Source organism: Copidosoma floridanum, unplaced genomic scaffold (genome assembly GCF_036245765.1).
Source record: "Copidosoma floridanum isolate Cflo_tuat_1 unplaced genomic scaffold, Cflo_Japanese_pri ptg000021l, whole genome shotgun sequence".
NCBI classification, from domain to species: domain Eukaryota; kingdom Metazoa; phylum Arthropoda; class Insecta; order Hymenoptera; family Encyrtidae; genus Copidosoma; species Copidosoma floridanum.
The window spans coordinates 31346855-31364889 of record NW_028321898.1 but is presented as its reverse complement, the minus strand read 5'-3'; the positions used below and the strand labels follow the sequence as shown (position 1 = coordinate 31364889).

The 18035-nt window shown below is 44.0% G+C and overlaps 1 protein-coding gene across 2 annotated transcripts in view; it reads right to left on the bottom strand.

Annotated features, from left to right (window-relative positions):
- The window catches only part of Fife (regulating synaptic membrane exocytosis protein fife), a 63599-nt gene that overhangs the window by 31855 nt on the left and 13709 nt on the right, over positions 1 to 18035 (bottom strand). Inside the window, exons 3-10 of one of the 2 annotated variants that reach the window (XM_089594332.1) lie at positions 16042 to 16126; positions 14115 to 14271; positions 11639 to 11881; positions 7799 to 7943; positions 6188 to 6457; positions 5256 to 5472; positions 1272 to 1435; positions 488 to 556 (exon numbers count right to left, since the gene is read on the bottom strand). In XM_089594332.1, the coding sequence (XP_089450458.1) occupies positions 488 to 556; positions 1272 to 1435; positions 5256 to 5472; positions 6188 to 6457; positions 7799 to 7943; positions 11639 to 11881; positions 14115 to 14271; positions 16042 to 16126 (1350 nt within the window). The remainder of the gene's footprint in view (positions 1 to 487; positions 557 to 1271; positions 1436 to 5255; positions 5473 to 6187; positions 6458 to 7798; positions 7944 to 11638; positions 11882 to 14114; positions 14272 to 16041; positions 16127 to 18035) is intronic. The other variant, XM_089594333.1, reaches the window with a different exon arrangement.

Here is an 18035-nt window from a genome sequence, read left to right as displayed (position 1 = left end):
TTCGTCAACCACACCACACGGAGTCCACGAACACTCGTTGCTCGCTTCTTCCTCTCTCACGCGTAAACTTTCTTCGGCCGCTTTTTTCATTTCTGCTCTGACTAATTTCCACCCCCCAACCTCCTGGCCGTTTTTTTGGAGCCATTTTTCTCTCTGCTCGTGAAATTTTCAGCGGGGAGAAACAGCGTCGAGGGAAATTTCATTCTTTCGGGCGGAGAGAAAGTTAGCGCGGGATTGCTTGATATACCCCAAAGGCCCGAAACACCGCGTTGGCTCGTGTTTGTTCGTCACCATCATCTCGGACGCGCGCAATTAGCGGAAAGTTGCTCTCGGGTCTTTGGATGCAAATTCAGCTCGACTTAATTTTACCGTGTACGCAACGAAATCAGAGGATTTTTTTTAAATCCTTTTTTTTTTTTCATTTTCAACTCCAAGAAGTACAAGTGGAAAGGACAGTTGGATAAAACAAGCTGCGAGTTTTACTCACTTCTGTGTCCCTTCTCCACGACCACGTCCTTCCGGAGGGTGACTTTTCTCTTGGCGTTTGCTCTCGGCACTGAAACACAAGTTTTTTTCTTTTTTTTTTTTTTTTTTTTCATCCAACTTATTGCATTCAACATTTTTTACACTTCTAACATGATAATACAATTTAAAATCTGGTCGCATTGAGATTCATGCCATGGTATTTTTAGTAAATATATAAGTTGGTCCATCGATTACTCGACCTGGAAATGTTTTATCGTGAAAAATATTGAAACACTCAAAGAAATACAGGTACCAGAACCACTTTCCATTGATTTCTACTCTATTTGATTGTATGGCCAAAGAAAAATACAATCACGCGATCAATCATCGGGGACTCGAATTCACTGAAAAGAAAAAAAAAAAAAAAAAAGTGGCGTACAGGAAGGACAACCGAGGCTTACATTATACCGTTTCTGCCGCTTCAGTTTGCGCCACTGTTGACATACAATCATTGGCCCGTAGCTTTATTTTTCATTAAGCAACTCAAGCAACCACTACTACCTCTGTCCCTGCGAACGAACCACGTGCACGCGTGAGCAACTGCACGGAAAAGGAGAGAGAAAAAAATCGACGCCCGTATCGTAGCAGGTAGCGTTACACTTTATTGGTGATTACATTTTTCAACCCCCCGCGCGTCACGTGCTGGGCACCCTCGTTTTTTTATTGGTAAAAAAAAATATTCCCGAAGAACAAAGTATTCGGTAAACAGTATAGACACAGAGTGTACACGTATATATGATACTTACGCATGTCGCAGTCGACGTCGTGGATGACGATTTTAATGGCCTCGCCGTCGGCCAGACTGCCCTGCCTGACCAGCTCGCGCTCGTCGACGTTCACCCGGGCAATCTGCTTTGGCACTACAGCCGGCACTGCAGCTGGTCTCACCATCCCGATCGGAACGTTCGGCCTGTAAACGTATATAAATCGGCATTGGTAGTCAGATACACAAGTATTGCGCTTTGGTATACGAAACGAGTCCTGGGGGTAAAAAAAAAGAAATAAAAATATAGTTGCCTGTACATGAGGTTCGAGCCATCGCGAGTGAGGGTATTTGGTCTAGCGAACAAGAGTTTGTTTCCACTCGGGAAGGAGAAGTCGAGAGTCGCCGTAACTTTGTCCCGTGTACCCAGGGCTTCAAAGTAACCGCGCCGTATTTGTTCCACACGAGTGAATCAGGGGAAACTTGCGATGCTCAAACTCGCCTGCGCGAGTAAACTAATTTTTTTTACTTGTAAATTTTCGAGTCTGCTGCATACATATACCGTTACAACCAATCAGTTGAATGCAAAAATATTCGTTATAATTTACCAGTAACTAACAAAATTCTGGTTCGATCGCCAACAGTAGGTACATCATCTCTGGTATTATTCCAGTCCAAAAAAATGGCACGTTGGAGTAGTTTTCCAGATTTTCCATCGTACCTGCGTGCTTTCTTGGAGCACGGCCAGAGCTCGGATTCGTGCCCGCTCGGCTGCACCCGAATTTTCCAGGTCAGCTTTTAAACACGATGAGCTGCCGCGATTTTTCCAATCCCACTCTCGGAATTTCACGATTTTTGGGTTGCCTTTTTATACGACCAAAAAGTATACTTTTTGGTGAACATTGCGATGTGTCTAATCGCGCAATCGGACGAAACTGCGGAGCAATAGATCGTATCCTGCCCGAGGACAGAAAAAAAAAAGGGAAAAATACAAGATATGGGCAGTCGCGCTCTTACGCACGCTAACAATCTGGAAAAAAAAGAACACGCGTACAGCGAGAAAGAGGAAAAAAACTCCGTCCTTGTCGTTCCGAATGGTCGTGGGTGGTGGAACGAAAGGTAGTGGGGGTTGGGGGTGGGAGAAGGACAAGCAAGCACATTGCACAGGGGGAACAAAAAGAGCCCGGGCTGGCTGACAATAAGCGGAGCGTTTGATGTGCTCGAGCGCTCTAATTGGAGTGCGATTTCGTGTAATGGCTCGTACCTATATTTCGCTATTTACGTAACTCTCTCTCTCTTTCTCGCTGTACTCGTTTGTTGGCTTTTTCTTCCTCTCTTTTTTTTCGGAGGGAAACATTTTTTTACCCACTCGACTCTGATGAATACATCTTGGCCATTTACATGACGAAGGGTGTCTCTCTCTCCCTTTTGTACATTGGACCATTGAAATTTCAAAGCCTTTCATCTCAAGCGAGTGACATTCTTTTGGCTTGCAATCATTGTATGGGTAAGAACAATATTCATCGTTCCGAAAATACTAGGGATTTCGTGGGAGGCACGGTAATCATCCGTAAAATGTAAATGAAATTTCTGTATACAAGAGCAAATATTGGCCACGGATAGGGAGGTGGAAAGAAAAAGGGGGAAAAAAAAATCTTGGAAAATCCTGACCATGACGTTCGATTTCCTCCCAACAAGAGACGGGATATCGGAAAAAATGCGCTCGATGTTATCCATCCTCCCTTTCAATAGCACACACACGCGCGCTCGTAAAACCACTGATCCATATGAGATGAGAAAAATATATATATATATTTTTTCCCCCTCCTCTTTCACTAAAAAAATACCAGTGGATTTAAAACTCGAATACGTACTCCACGATAAACAATTAACATGCACCGGTTTATCGAATCGTGCTTACAACTCGTTCTTAATTAATCGTATCCCTTCATCCCTTTCGAGATGGAAATTCAACCAACGGGATTTACCGTTTACCATTTCCGCGTTTTTCTGCACTCGCCGGCCGTGATAAATTTAGCAGCAAAGTACCCGTCATCCCGAAAATAAAGCCAAACACGAGAGGTAAAAACAACACCGATGATAATTCCCGTCGCAGAGCTTGTAATTGAAGCCAAAAAAAAAAAAGGTAACATCCTCCCCCCTCCAGCCCTCCTCATCTCTGACAAACGCGGGGAAACGAACAGCCGAGCCAAGTTTTAATTCGCCTTCATTCAGTCCGGGTAACCGAGTTTGAAATCAGCTGACCCACGCCAGAGGGGTGGAGAGAGAGAGAGAAAAAGCTAGGCGGCCCTTCGAGCGGAGCCTCGGGTACATCCTATAATCATCCATCCTCGGGGTCACGCACGAACGACCGCGTGTGTGTGTATTAGCCTATCCCAATCGGATCGGATATGTACGTGTGCCATTTTAAACGCGCATGGACGTACCTGTTGCGAGGAGAAGCACATCGATCGTGGGTGCACGAATTTCCGTTAATCGGCCAATAAAAACGCGCGTCACTTTGGTAATTTAATTTGCGTGATGAACGAAAACATGGCGGGATCAACGGAGGACGGAAGTAAACGTTGACGAGTGCATGGCGTATGTTTTTTTTGGCATTTTTGTTTTAATTGCTTGACACTCGTTTCGGTTCGTTTAATACACCCGTTTCGAGGGAATCATCAATAATGGGCACATGTATATTCATTAATGTCGACGCGGATCATCGAGCCGTAAATAGAGTCGTTGCTAATGGGCTCGATGTCGTCGCTGACGTCCGAGAATGAGCCCCGTAGACGTAATTCGAGGCGAGGTGAGGTCTATCTGGGCGCGTTGGATTTTTTATTTCATTGTGTAGGATATCCAAGAAGTGGCTTATTTATACGATGTGAAGTTTATTAACTGAAAGATGGTTATTATTTTTCTAAAAAAAAGAAAAAAAAGAAAAAAAAATATGTATCCCGGTGGAAGGGAAATAGCTGTACAACACTATAGTTAAAAAGTTATGTATGATATTGAGTTATACCAATGAAGAAATATTATTTTGAAAATAACAGCACGAAAGAAAAGGTAAATCTCATTATTAAAATCCAAATGAAATTTGGGATGGCGTCTGACCCAATATTGAGCTGTACTACTGAAGAAAAAAAAATGTTTTCTCAAAAATAATGGAACAAACGGAAAGGTAATTTTTTGTGCAACCGTTTTTCTAGCCAAAGAATAATAAAATAAACGAGCTCGAATACAATTCCATTTGAATTACCTTGGGCTGAAGAAAAAACGCGCTGACGCTGACGCAGAAACGAAAAAGTGGCGGTGCAAAAAGAATACACGAGCGGAGAAGAAGAAACCGCTAGCGTATTAATTATTTGCTACGTGCGATTCAGCTGTAGTCCAACGCGTGGGACAAGTTTGTGTGTTTGACGTCAAGCTTTTTTTTTGTAACCAAGCGATTTCTTTCTTTTTTTTTAACTCAGCTTCACACCTTTTTTTTGTAAGCCGAGCTGCTGACGCATAGACTTGTTGGTGTTAATTTGGTTCTTGAATCGATTACTTCCACTTGAACGCATGAAAAAGTGGAATCGTGTAAAATACACTTTTTTCATAAATACACGGCAGGAGGAAGTGGAAACGGAGCTCGAAAGAAAAAAAAAAAAAAAAAAGAAAAAAAAGTGGAATCGTTTTCTAATAATACGAATGTCAGCTACGACCCTCCATAAGCCGTGACGTTTTCCGAGAGGGAAGCTCATAATTGGGTCCCTCCGGATCATATACGCTTCTTTACATGCACACACACCCACGTATAGGTACAACGTCAAACACCGAGCCGCCACGGATCGATAGGCGCTTCGTCTTTCCTGTCCGTCCTTTTTCCCGGATTTTCCCCGCCGTCCGTATAATTTTCTTATATTTCCTCGCGCTCGCCTTTAAAGGGGCCAATTTATGTCTTGTTTTGCATTTTTCATTTCCGCATTTCCCACTACTCGACCCTTATTAAAAAAAAAAAAAAAAAAAAAAAAAAGCTTACAGTATGGAGCCTCGTCGTATCTTGCGCACCTCCTCGGCAGGGGCGCCGATGGTCTCGACCTCGGGTGGCGTGGGCGCGGTGTCGAGGGTGATCATCTTGTCGTCGTCGACGACTGGCACGACCACGTCGTACGGCAGCAGTGGCTTGTTGGCACGGAAGGACGGCCGACGCGCGGCCGCGGCTGCCTGGCGCTCGGCCTCGCTCGGCTCGCGACTACCTGTGGAGTGCAATCACAAGTTTTTTTTTTTTCTTTTCTTTTTCTTTTCTCAAACCAACTTTTTTTTTTAATTAAAAAACAAAATTCAGAAGATTAATTCATTCCAAAGTCCTTGGAAATCCGAAAAATCCCTTGGAGTACCACGTCTGACCTAACACGGATTTTTCTACTTCGCAAACCGATGATCTGTACATCACTTTGATTTTAATTAACGCTACGAATTGCTTCTTTCTTTTCAGCAGTACAAAAATACAAAAAAAAAAAAAAACCAATTGAAGAAATTCCACGTGGCCGACCAAACATGGTCTTTTCTACTGAAACACTTTGGCTGACCGAGTCGCGAGATCAGCACCAGTTTGCGCACACTTGAGCATAAAAAAAAAAGAAAAGAAAACCGATGAGCCAAAAGTTTGAAGCACGTAACCGCAGAAGCGATCCATTTGCATTGAAACTCTCGCCCCGCACTATCGTCGAGGCTCGTGCTCCATAGGGGGTGCACTTCCAAAGAGGGAGAGACCCGAACGAGTGACTCAATTACGTGTCAGTGATTAAGAGAGGGGCGAGGAGAGCTGTCGGGTAGCGGTAAGCGGATAATTAGATAGCATGTGCGGCTACATCGCCTCCGTTAGCGTCAAACTTTGCTCGCTCGTGCACGATTTCGCGTCACAGTTGAGCCAAGTACATTCGCGCATCCGATGGTCGTGGGAGAGCTCACCTTGGGCCGATATGGAAGCGCGGTGAGGCGTAACGAGGGCCGCAAGGCCCGGGCCAGCCCCCGACGAGTACACGTCGTAGGTGGAGGCGCGCCTGGCCAACTGGACGGGTAGACCGAGGCCGGGGTCGACCGGACCCGGATGGCCACCTCCTCCTCCCGAGCTCTTGATTTCATCGTCGTAGGAGTGCTGCCGCGAGACGCGGGACTTGCGCCGCTGGGTACCGCCCCGCTGACGCGACCGCTCGAGCTCGCTGCCGCCGTTCTCCTGGTCTGTTGGGGCGAAACAAGAATTCGTTTAGGCTTAGTCTATCTTGGCTCTTCATTGGTTGCTGCGTTTTAATTTTTTTCACAAAAATAAATAACGCGTGTACGATGATACAACACGTTCCGCGTAATTGATTTTCTTTTTCATCGTACACGTGGGATTAATTGAAAGTTCAGTGGGTCATTAAAAAAAGGAGGGGTGAGGATTGCATAATTGATGGAGCCTGACGACACTCGTATCGGCGCGTGTACGTCAATCAAGATTTAATTAAAAAGGTCGCGTTTACTCATACACAGTCACCTAAGGCTTATTGGATTATGCATGACTTACAATTTCCAAATACAACGTGAGAGATAACTTTTTTTTTTTTTTTTTTCTTTCTTCTTTTAATGTAAACATTTTGCTCTTGTCATTGAAATTATTTTGGGACGTGGTAACCAAGTATTCATTTTCGTTGCGTTTTTTAAGTACGTTCCACGATTAATTGATTTTCACGTATTCGTCCTTCTTACATGAGTAAAATTTGTAAAAATACACGATAGAATCGTTCCTCTAGTAAAAAAAAGGACAGTTGGCCAAACTAACAAACAATACAAGAGAAATCTCGTTTTTTGTTTGATAATCTATTATTTACATGTGCAAAAGATAAAAAAAAATGAAATAAAAAAAGTTGCAAGCACCACTTCAGATGCTGATGTAAATAATTTTGGCCATGTAGTAAAGTATAATTTATTTACAGTAAAAAGTTAAAGGAACGAAAATTGAGCTCCCAAGTAATAAAAAAAACAAGGTCGTTCGCTTCAATGTTCAAGGGTGTGAATTTAATGGTAAACAAAATTACGGAAAGTAGATTAAATTGTAATCAACGGGATCTGCATGTTTACTAAGTAATTGAAATTTTTTTTTTTTTCAAATAGGCGTTACCGTAAATACACTTGACCTTTTTTAATCAATTACGACGCCATTGTAATGTTACAACGAGTCTCCAAACACGCGTAACAACCAATGAGACTTTTATTAAAGGACCACTCGTGAATCATGACCATATAGTCGAGGATAAAGTATTTCAGTCTCGGAAAAATAGAGGGACTCGGGGAAAAAAAGTAGGTACGTGAAACCCGACGCAGCGGGGGCCATTTTTCAGAAGGTAAGCCACTCCGGGGAATATTGTTTCCCAATAAAATATGGGCACCGCTGCGGTCGAGCCCATACTGAAACTCCTTTTTACGAGCAGTCGTAGATACACGGCTCCCGCACAAAACTTGGGGGAGGGGGTGGTGGTTTTTTTTTTTTTTTTCTCGTACAACCAGTGAAAATTGAACCTCCTCGTTTATACGAAAACTCACCCGTGTGCCCGGATTTGCGCTGCGGACTGGCGTTGCGCTGCCGGTCCCTGCCGGTCTCCTGCTGATGGCGCTCCGGCGAGCCGCTCCTCGACTTGCTGTGCAACTCCCAGTCCTCGGTCTTGCGCTCCCCTGCAACCTTTCGAAACTGCGAACGTTACGAAAGAGACGGGCATTAGGGCTTCCACACACAGGACAAAGCTCGTGTTGTTGTTGTTGTTGCTGTAACGAGTGACTTTTGCTTTTTTTTTTCTCTGTTTTGTACATTGTCATATATATATATATGTATGCGCGTGTTCCGTGTGTGGGAAACCATTTTTCTCATCTTTCGTACACCTATGTGGATGCATGTGCTGGTGTACAAATAATTAACACACTGTCTGGACGGTGATGCGGTGCGGAGGACTGTACACGAATGGATGGGCGTCGCCTTGCGCACAGGTAATATATATCACTTGCTATATATACGGATGATGGACTACCACAGCCAATGCGTGTTGCGGGTAGGCGGATAATAACGAGTGCAGTACGTTTTTGTCGGTCGGGTATCCTTGGATGGACTTATCGCGTATATACATATACATTAATGTACAACAAGCTGTCTCGAATGCATTCAAGGAGGTATCGGTGAGCTGCATCGGTAAGATAACCCACTGGACGTGGTACAATATTTTCAACGGGGCTTTTACATTTCCTTCAAAAGTTACAATCACCGATAAACTTGAAGAGTCAATATTAATCCGCCCATGTAGCCGCAGCTTCTCTTACCCCCTTGAAACATTGCGAGTTACAAAAGGCTTCGCTTTTCAAGGTTTCATTCGGGCTCAACGTTATCGATGCGCTTTATGTATCTATAAGTGATGTACACAGGCGATCGCTGCGATAACTCGAGTTTGGATACATTTACTTTCGTGCTTGTTTTTATCACCATCTAATGAGTGCGTGGTATTTACAGATGCGTATTTTTATTTCAACTAATGATTTGTCGACTAATTTTGTGTTACAACTGACATCGTGTCCGTTGATATACATTGTGAGATGAAAAGGTCTCTGGTACATAATATCTTGTTTGATTTTGTGAGCTAATGTTGGCGTGTTATTTCGATCGAAAGTCAGTTCATACATCCAATAAAATGCAAATCTTCCAATCAACGTAGCAAAAGCAAAAACCACATGCGTCGTTTTCACCAAAACAGTGTACTGCAGTGACCGCAAAAAAAAAAAAAATCCAAATGCCAGAGTAAATAGTTCTCTTTCCGCAAAACTGGGCCATTTTCAAAAAATATACAGATGGAGGAGGAAAAAAAATAGCCCTCCCGAGTGGCGCTTGAATTTGCAAGCAAGGGAAACAAAAATAGAGCTTTGGAAAAAAAAAAAAAAAAAACGAAAAAAAAAAAAACAAAAACGAAAAAAATACAAGAGATAGGCGAAGCCGATGCAATACCTGACTTTTGTGACGCATTCGCGCGGAAAAATTCTTAGTTGTGCGACTGCCATTTTCTAGGACTCTGTCATTTTTTGTTTGTTTTGCGCATCGAGTGTAACATTGCGTGCCGATTGTTGTATGTGTGCGAACAGGACAATGGTGGATTAACCGGATGGACATTGTGATTTTTCGCTAATGAATTTTCTGGAAGCAAATTGAAAGGTCCGAAAGGGAGAAAAGGGGATTACGGTGATTTGTTTCGCGAGGAAATGTAATTTCAGAGCACGTGCGTGGGTTTTCTTTTTATTATCATTATTTTTTTCTTGTTTCACCAGCTGCAAGTCGTGCGAAATTATTCAGAGTGCACTTTTGCACTCGGACCTCGAATTTTGCGGGCACGCCCCCTGGCTAATTAATAATGAAAAAATTACCACTGCATCGCAAAAAGCTACGTTTTCACCGACGCGTGAGGTGAAAGTTTGAAGAGAGAGGGGTTTTCAACAAACTTTCGGAGCCGTAACTACCGTTAATAAACGAAGGCACGCCCTTTTCAATTTTAATCCCGTTTGAGGGTGCATTATTGAGGGGCAGCCCTCGCTCTCAACTGTTGATACATATGCAAAACGGAAAATCGATTCGCGCGAGCGTGGGGTCTCGTTAAAAATGAACGTCTCCTTTTTTGACTGTAGCCTCCCTTGCAATTGCTTCTCCCGGTGGACTTTACTCCCAATGTTGACACGATCTGTAAATATGGGACCCGTGGATGCTCTGTTGGAAGATGGTTTTATCTGGATCAACGAATAACATGTGTGAAGTGTGAAAAAAAAACAAAAAAAAAACAAGGCTAGTTCATGTGATTGGTAAGCTTGTTTACTGACTTTGTTTTTTTTTTTTTTTTTATTAATTACACTATTTTCACTTTTCAACAGTTTACTACGTGATTTTAGTATGAAAATAGTGATTCTGAGAAGTCACGTGAGAATGAAGAATTTTATTCCATCTGTGAACCAAAAGTGTCCAAATTGTATTTACGATTGTTACAGTCAGCAAGTACTCTGGTACAAATTTACTTTGGTAAAACAAGAAAATAAATAATTACGGAGTATACAAATTTTGACAAAAGCGATTCGTAAAACTTTAAAAAAAAAAAAAAAAAAAAAAACTGTACAAGTGATCCTGTTCAAATGCAAAGCGTTACGCTTGATTTAAAAAAAAAAAAACTTCTGCAACAATGTAGCGAAATAGTCCCAGGTATAACTATTTACAGCTCATGAAGATGAACACCGCATGCTTATAATGGTCTTATTTTATTTTAATGACGAAAAAAGACCTTCTTGTACAGGACGTTTATCGTTGGGTTGTTGCAAAAAATGTCTCCCCTCAATAGTTGGACTTTGTCAAAGTCACCCAACCCGAACAGTGCCGACAAAGCGAGGGAGAAAAATAAAACGAGCATCTTGGCAAATTGTTCTCGCCTCTCGGCGGCACCGGCACCCGCAAACAATCCCCCTGTTCTCGTCAGAACGTACTCGCTCGACGTACATTTGTCTCTCCCCATCCTGTGCCCCTTAGCTTTAGAGTAATAATGAAAACGAAGCGATACAGTCTACCCACCTTTGTGAATAACTGCGATGTCGGAGCGCGCAATAGTGCACTGGGGGTATCCGTACAAACGCATATTCATCTACACGCGTACATCTACCGATGAGGAGGGAAGCAAAGCAGTGGAAAACGTTTGCTCATTTGTATATGCACGTATGTATGTATATATATTTATAATATAACGAGGAAAGATAGTCTGGCAGTTTACGCCGTGTGCGTACAATAATTTAACGACAGCGTGCTTTCTTATGATTTCTTGCTCGTTTTGTTGTTGCAGGAATTCTCCTTTGCGTATTTCGTTTTGAGAGTAAAACAAAAGGAGGAGAGCGAGAGAGAAAAAAAAGCAATTTTTCTTTTTCTTTTTTTTTTGACTTGATATAATGTCAAGCATTTTGCATTTATCGCTCAGTCAGTCGTAATATATAAGCCTCTGTATTTTAAGCTGAAAAACGAGCGATCGATATTTATTTCAGTTATGGTACAAATTTAACTACCTGAAAAAGAGGTACATTTTCGGTTTGAGTGACACGCACAATAATTATCCAAGCAAAAATTATAAGCGGCATCGATATCCCGAAATCAATTCAATTACTGCAGTCACTCCCTGACATGCACATGTACCTATGTGAATTAGACTCTGACAATCGATGAATGTTCCATTCCCCGTTCTCGTGATAAGTATATAAATAGTTATAGGTTGGTATATAATATATGTGTATATTGATTATATACAGTATGTACAGGTGCAGTATGGGAAAGCAAAGATTTCGAACACATTGCAGGGAATGTATAAACAATGGTCCGATCGAGCGTACCTTCTCGAGATCCTTGAGACTCGCGGGCGAGACGTCCGAGTGCCTCCTGCCGAGATCCGGACTGCGCGGTGGCATGAGACCCGAGCCGAGGGTGCCTATTTGACTGACCACTTGGGAGCCGAGGCGCGCGTCGCTGTGCCGCCTCACGAGGCCCTCGGGCATCGGCACCTCGAGCGAGCCCTCCATCGCTTGCGTCTCCTTTTGCGCCAGTTTGCGCCGACACACGCTGCAGCACCACTTTTGCTGGAATGTATCAACATTTAGGCTCGCTAAGTTAGTTATCGTTGAATCAGTAGTATAAGTAAGTATTTAGTCAGGCGCAAGAGGTTAACTCAGCTGGTGCGTTACAAATGACTTTTAACACCTACTATTTCGTCCAAGGACAATTATTTTACAATAACCAGTCATTTTGTTACCGAGGCTGAGGTTACTAGGCTTCAATTTATTAGAAAAGTCTTCAATGCCCGCCTTTTTCCAACAAAACAAAAACTGAACAGATCACACGCAGATTTCGATGTGTGGTAACGAGGATGTAATATAGACATTGAAGTTTCACCGTTAGCTAACCCGACGTTTGAATATTTCGATACGCTTGACAGCGCGTGACGACCTCAACGCGTTTGGAATTTAATGACGCTTGGCGGCGCTTTATGAGCTCTTGCATGCAGTGTTGATTAAGACCGTTGAAAAGTTAGTTTGATCGGCGAAGCGTCAAATTACTGATAGCACGTGGCAGCTCTGAGAGCTCGAGAATCCGCCCGGTTTATCTGCAAACACTCGGGTCGATCGAAAAATACCACCAAATCCTCGACCCACAGACGATCAACATAAAATTAAAGTAACCCTCGAAGGACTCGAGCTCATAGGATCGGCATCCCCTGTTGTCACAAAGCTGGCAAGTGTGCCTCTTCATTTGCGCGCCGTGACGTACCCAACTTTTTCCTATCCTCCTCCTTTCGCGACTTTGTCTCCTTCGTTTGCCAAGCGCTGAAAACTTCTTTCGCCGTAAGTACTCCACGGAATCCCAAATGCATACCATACCATGATGATTCATGAAAATGCACCTCGAGCTACTTGAAGCGCGACGAAAAGAAGTTGGAGCAGCGGGGGTGTATGCATAAAACATCTTTGGATCTCGTGATCGCGCGGAAGGGGGACTTTGATTGACGGGTACAATGAGATATCGGCTGAAAAATACACCCTTTCGGGCGCCTCTTGCCTGTGACCGAATGAAACAGTCAAATCGAGGCTCTGCAGATAGGCGATGCGCGTGCAAAGGGATACAAGATTATAGGGGATGCACTGGGGGGGAGGGGGATGTAAAAATAACCCCGACGCGTTGACCGAGTCAGCACTTTTGTCGATCGTGGAACGGCCATCGATTGGAAAAATCCATCGACGCGCTCTCTCTCCTTCCGATTTAACGCTCCATTTGGGAGGGGAAAAAAAAAACGCGCGCGACAACTTGTTCCCTTGCTTTTGTTTTCTCCTCCAGTGCAGGCGTAAACGAAGCTAATGGCGAGGATAAAAAAAACGTTTGGCGTGGAGAAGAAAAAAGGGCTTGGCAGTGTGCGCGTGGAATTTGTTTGCTCCCAACTCGGCCCTGCCCACCCATCGTTATTACCGTTGTATTTGCATTGGCCCACGCGCACTCGCCTCTCCTTTCCTTCACGAGTCTGTGTGTTGTGGGTGTATGGCACGCTCGGTGTAATCGAGGGGAGTTTTTGAGAGGGTGCACGGTTGAAATTAACTTTTTGTGTTTTTAGGAAAACGTTGTTAATTTTCTTTTTTTTTTTTTTTTGTTTCTTTCCTGGGAGCTTGTTTGCACTCGCAGTTTTGGGACAATTTTTTGGGAAGTACGAATATTTAAAGGCACGGTTATTAAAAGGGAACTTTCCTCCGTTTGGAATTTCAATTTGAGAGGCTTATATGAAACAATGAAAAATCGTTTTTAATAAAAATACCAAAATTCACGCGAACGTGGCCCTAGTTTGCCTTCGCGCCAATGTTTTCATTCGTAAGACGCGGCCAAATGGATTTTAATAAGCGGGAAAAGAAGTACTTTGCGGAAGAGCGAGTAACTGTTTCTGACTAAAAAAGCGCAGAGCAAACGCACGAAGGACGAAAACAAATTGCCGCTGTGTGGACCCCAAGAGCTCCGAAAGCTCACGAAAGGCGCTCCATTTAAATTTCGCTCTCCCCGGGAAACTCTAAACTTTTGTCCTTCGTTTCCAAAGCAATTCGAAACGGCGAAAGGATGTTGAAGGAGCTTCCGTAAATAGTAACTTTTTCCCCTCTATTTTACAATCCTCACCGTAAAAACTTTCTCCTCGGGGGTTGCGAGATCAGCGTGGGAGAAGAGGTAAAAGAGCAAACGTGTAACGAACCCTCTTTATATTCCATGGCGGTATAGTGAAAATTACGTGGGCGCGGGGCTTGGTGTGGGATTATATATACCATGTGTACGTATACTTACAGGATCGTCCGAGTCGGTGGTGGTCGAGTACGAGGCGCAGTCCTCGCAAACGTTCTTTTGGCACTCGTGGCACGTCTTGAAAATGTCGTCCTGCTTGATGGACTTTCGGCATATCCTGCACGTCTGCGCCGGATTCGTCTTCTCCTGCTCGGCTTTACTGCAACCGCACATTTGTCGTTTCAAGTGCGTCGGCTCATTTATAAATAACAATGATGGTACAATTCCAAATCAAACAAATGTATCCTAAATTGGTTCTCGATCGAAAAGTGGTTAGTTATTTTTAGAAACACCGCATAAATTTATTTTCCAGCGCCACACGGATAATTTTCTCTTGCTCGTTACATCTGCGTTAAATAAAACATGAGAAAACAAACAGCGCTCGAGGTAAGCACTCGAAGCCCAGTGACGTGCAACGTTTTGCTTGTTAGCGGGAGTTTCTGCCAATGCGGCTTGTTTCTTGTCGAGTTTGCGCGATCCTTTTCGAGCCGCGGCTTTGAGGTTTCGTTTGAATTTTTAAAAAAGATACCCGCCTACCTTTTGAGTGGGTTTTCTCGTCTCGTCACTACATTGCTTCGTTGGTAAAAACCGGTATCCGTATGTGCTATACTCGTATCATTCATAAATCAATGCAATATTCCCATGGTAGGAACTTTTAAAAACAAAATTGAATTAACGCGCGTACGGATACAAAAGTGATTACCCATGAATAAAAAATAAAGGATATTTTAGATGTTTGTATACAGACACAAAAGACACGTTTGGAAATTCGATAGGATGAACGCGACGTGCCATTATCCTCCGGCATGGCCCGACCATCGGGAGGGACATCCAGAGTCGGTCGATCGTCGAGTACACCCCTAAGCCCCAGCTATAGCCGGACAATAAAATTGTAAAAAAAGAGCTGTCGTAAAGTCCCGGGTCTCCGTAACCGAGCTCTTTTCAAAGCTCACGCGTGCAAGGGTGTGAAGAGAGTAAAATAACGTCGAGCGAGATTAATTGCCGTCGAGAGCGCGTACCAACGGATGAAAAACCACGCACCAGCGGACAAACGGAGGAGAAGAAAAAAGAAAATCTCTTGGGCGAATCAATCGAGCCCCCCTCCCCCGATCAAGCGGGGGGGAGCCGAGTAAGCCGGGACTGTCAAAGCCCCAAAGGTAGTATCACGCGCGTAGTGTTTTGGTTCTTCCTATATTGAGTCTCCAAGCTCGCGAAACCCTTTGAAAAGTGCCCCAAATAAATAAACCCGCGGTACCAGGGAATTTCGAGATGGGCGTACTCGTCAGCCCCCATTGGAGTTAAAAATACCATCGAGTTGATCCTATCGAGCGGCCTTTTGTGGTCTGGATGCACGTATAGTCGGGCAACCACCGGCCGACCGGTGTCGCGTTGCACGCGTGTAACTGGTTTTCCTTTTAATGGACCGTTCAGCGCGTCGAGGTGTAAAAAGATAATTGGGGCGAGTAACGATGAAAAATCCTTTTCGAATCACACGAGTCCTTACGTTGCACGCAATATATATATATATATATATATATATATATATATATATATATGTCGCGGGAGGAAAAAATATATATAGTACTCCGTGTGTAAACAAGCCGCGGTAGAAGGGGGAGCTACCTCCAGCCCCCACCCACGCGGGAGTGTTCTTAAAAGCGTCGATCGAAGGGCTCTTTTTCTTCACTCCCTTCGTGAATTATGCAGTCGCTGGGAGGCTAAAAACTACTTGGTTCATGACGCAAAGAGCGAGTACGTGCTGGATCATCATAAAAATCGCGGGGTCTTTCTTCGGTAGTTTTCTGCTCGTTCATCTACGCCCATATACACGCCGAAAAATTACAGCCGATCGAGAACCAAAAGTATGGCTTTGGTTGTTTTTTTCATTTTATAATATTTCAATGTTTCATGGTTGGTGGATTATACTCACGCTTTCGGCGGCTCTATCACGGGGGTGCTCTCCTTGGGCTGTAGGTTCTCCATGGGCGTGACCTTAGCCGGGGTCAGTTTAGACACTGAAACAAGAAAAAAAAAAAAAAAAAAAAAAAAAAACCCATGTACGATACTCCAGTGTAGTTTTTAGTTTCCGCACGTATACTTACCTACTCTCCGATCAAAGGGGGGGGGGGTGATCGTGACTGCGATTCAAAAGCGGGGGAGAACCATCGGCAAGGACGAGTGGGAAAAATATTTTTAAGTTACGTATTGGGAGATACATTTTTGCGTGCGCGCCGGGGGAATATTAAAATTGCACGACGCGTGGGTATTCGATCATGAAAAGTCCGTGGGAGTAATTTGATTCGTTTTTTCGAGCGCAGGCGTCGATACCTTGTACTCGAAATCGAATGGCAGGGGGAAAGGGAAAAAAAAAGAAAAAAGAAAGGTCGCGAGTATTGATTTCACAAAGCAGATGCGTCTACTCTTCGAGTGCGTGTAAGAGACGCGGAGGTGAGTTTTTCACGGTGAAATTCCGCGCGACCGATAAAAATATCCTTTCCGCGCGTGCATGGAAAACATATTGATTTGACATCTCTTCGTATATCTTTGAATTTATACCCGAAGATGTGGGGTTGGATTTTTTTTTTCTCGTCAATTATTTATAGAGCACCTCTGGCTGGCCAACCGGACAAATTTAAACCCGATGAATGATACTCGGCACTTTTTCCCCGCGCAAATGCTGCAGCACAGCGCTGAAAAAACATTTTCACGCCCCTCTGCCCTTATCATCCGCGCCCGGGTGGTAATATTTAAAATTTCCGTTGTCTCGTTAATTCTAGTTATCTCCTCCGTTTCCGTACGCATTTTCAGGGAAGCGAGGGAAAGAAAAAAAAAAAAAAAAAAAAAAGAAACGGAAAAGAAAGCGCAGTCGCGCAAGATAAACTAGTGCCCCAGAAAAGAAGCCGAGAAAAGGGAAACGAAGGAGCGCGAGGGAGATTGATGGCCCTCACTGTTCGGCGAGTATCGAACGGATCGTACGGTAAACGCATCAGCCTACACCGCATTTTTCTTCGTTTTTCGAAAATAATTTTACCACCTGCGAAACAACGCGACCAGCTTGTTACTATTTATAGAGCCGATCCCCTCGAAAGCTCCGGTTACAAGCTGCGAGCACGAGTTCAAGTAAAAAAAAAAAAAACAGCCAGTGAATCGATATTCGCGCTTACCACCAGCTTTTTTTTCCGCGTCATCTGTCAGTCTTGGCCAAACAGTGAATATATTTTGATAGCGAGGAGACGCGCGGAAAAACACATCCACGAGGGAGAAAATGAGAACGGCGGAAATTGGGTATTACAGAGGCTTTAGCTGCAGAATCGCGAAACCGAGGCAGAAATATTGAATTGGGGAGAAAAAGGGCTGCATTTGCAGTAGGTGAAACAACTCCGCATTCTTTCCCGAACAAAAAGCTTGCTCTCGTAGACCGCGAAGGCTCGATTGATCAAAATTTCGAATGCCCATAGCTCGAACACCATCACGTTAATGAACGGACGCGCGCGTGTACGCACACCCAATCGAACGGATTCGTTCTCCGGACGTTGAAAGTACGGAAAGACGCCCACCACCGATACCAAGCGCGCGTGCGGTTTGCAATTTGGTACGCGCGCGTCAGCGGGTCCTTTCCGCGATCGATGTAACACCGGATCAACCCGAGCGGGTGGAATGTCGACGCCGCTGGTGCTAATTAAGGATATCGATTTGCTTTTCCATGGTCCCCCGCGATGTTGCGAAACGTACCTACATATGTAACGGCCCGGAAATGCGGAGCGGGAAACATTAATTCGTCAAAGGGCTGCTTTGAAGTTTGTTTTAATTAATCGACCGGAAGACCCCTCCAAAGCTCATGGGATTTCGTAAAATAAGTTTCGTTGAATCAAACTACCCGATAACTCCCGCAAATTGCAGATCCCACTTTATCGCAAAAAACGT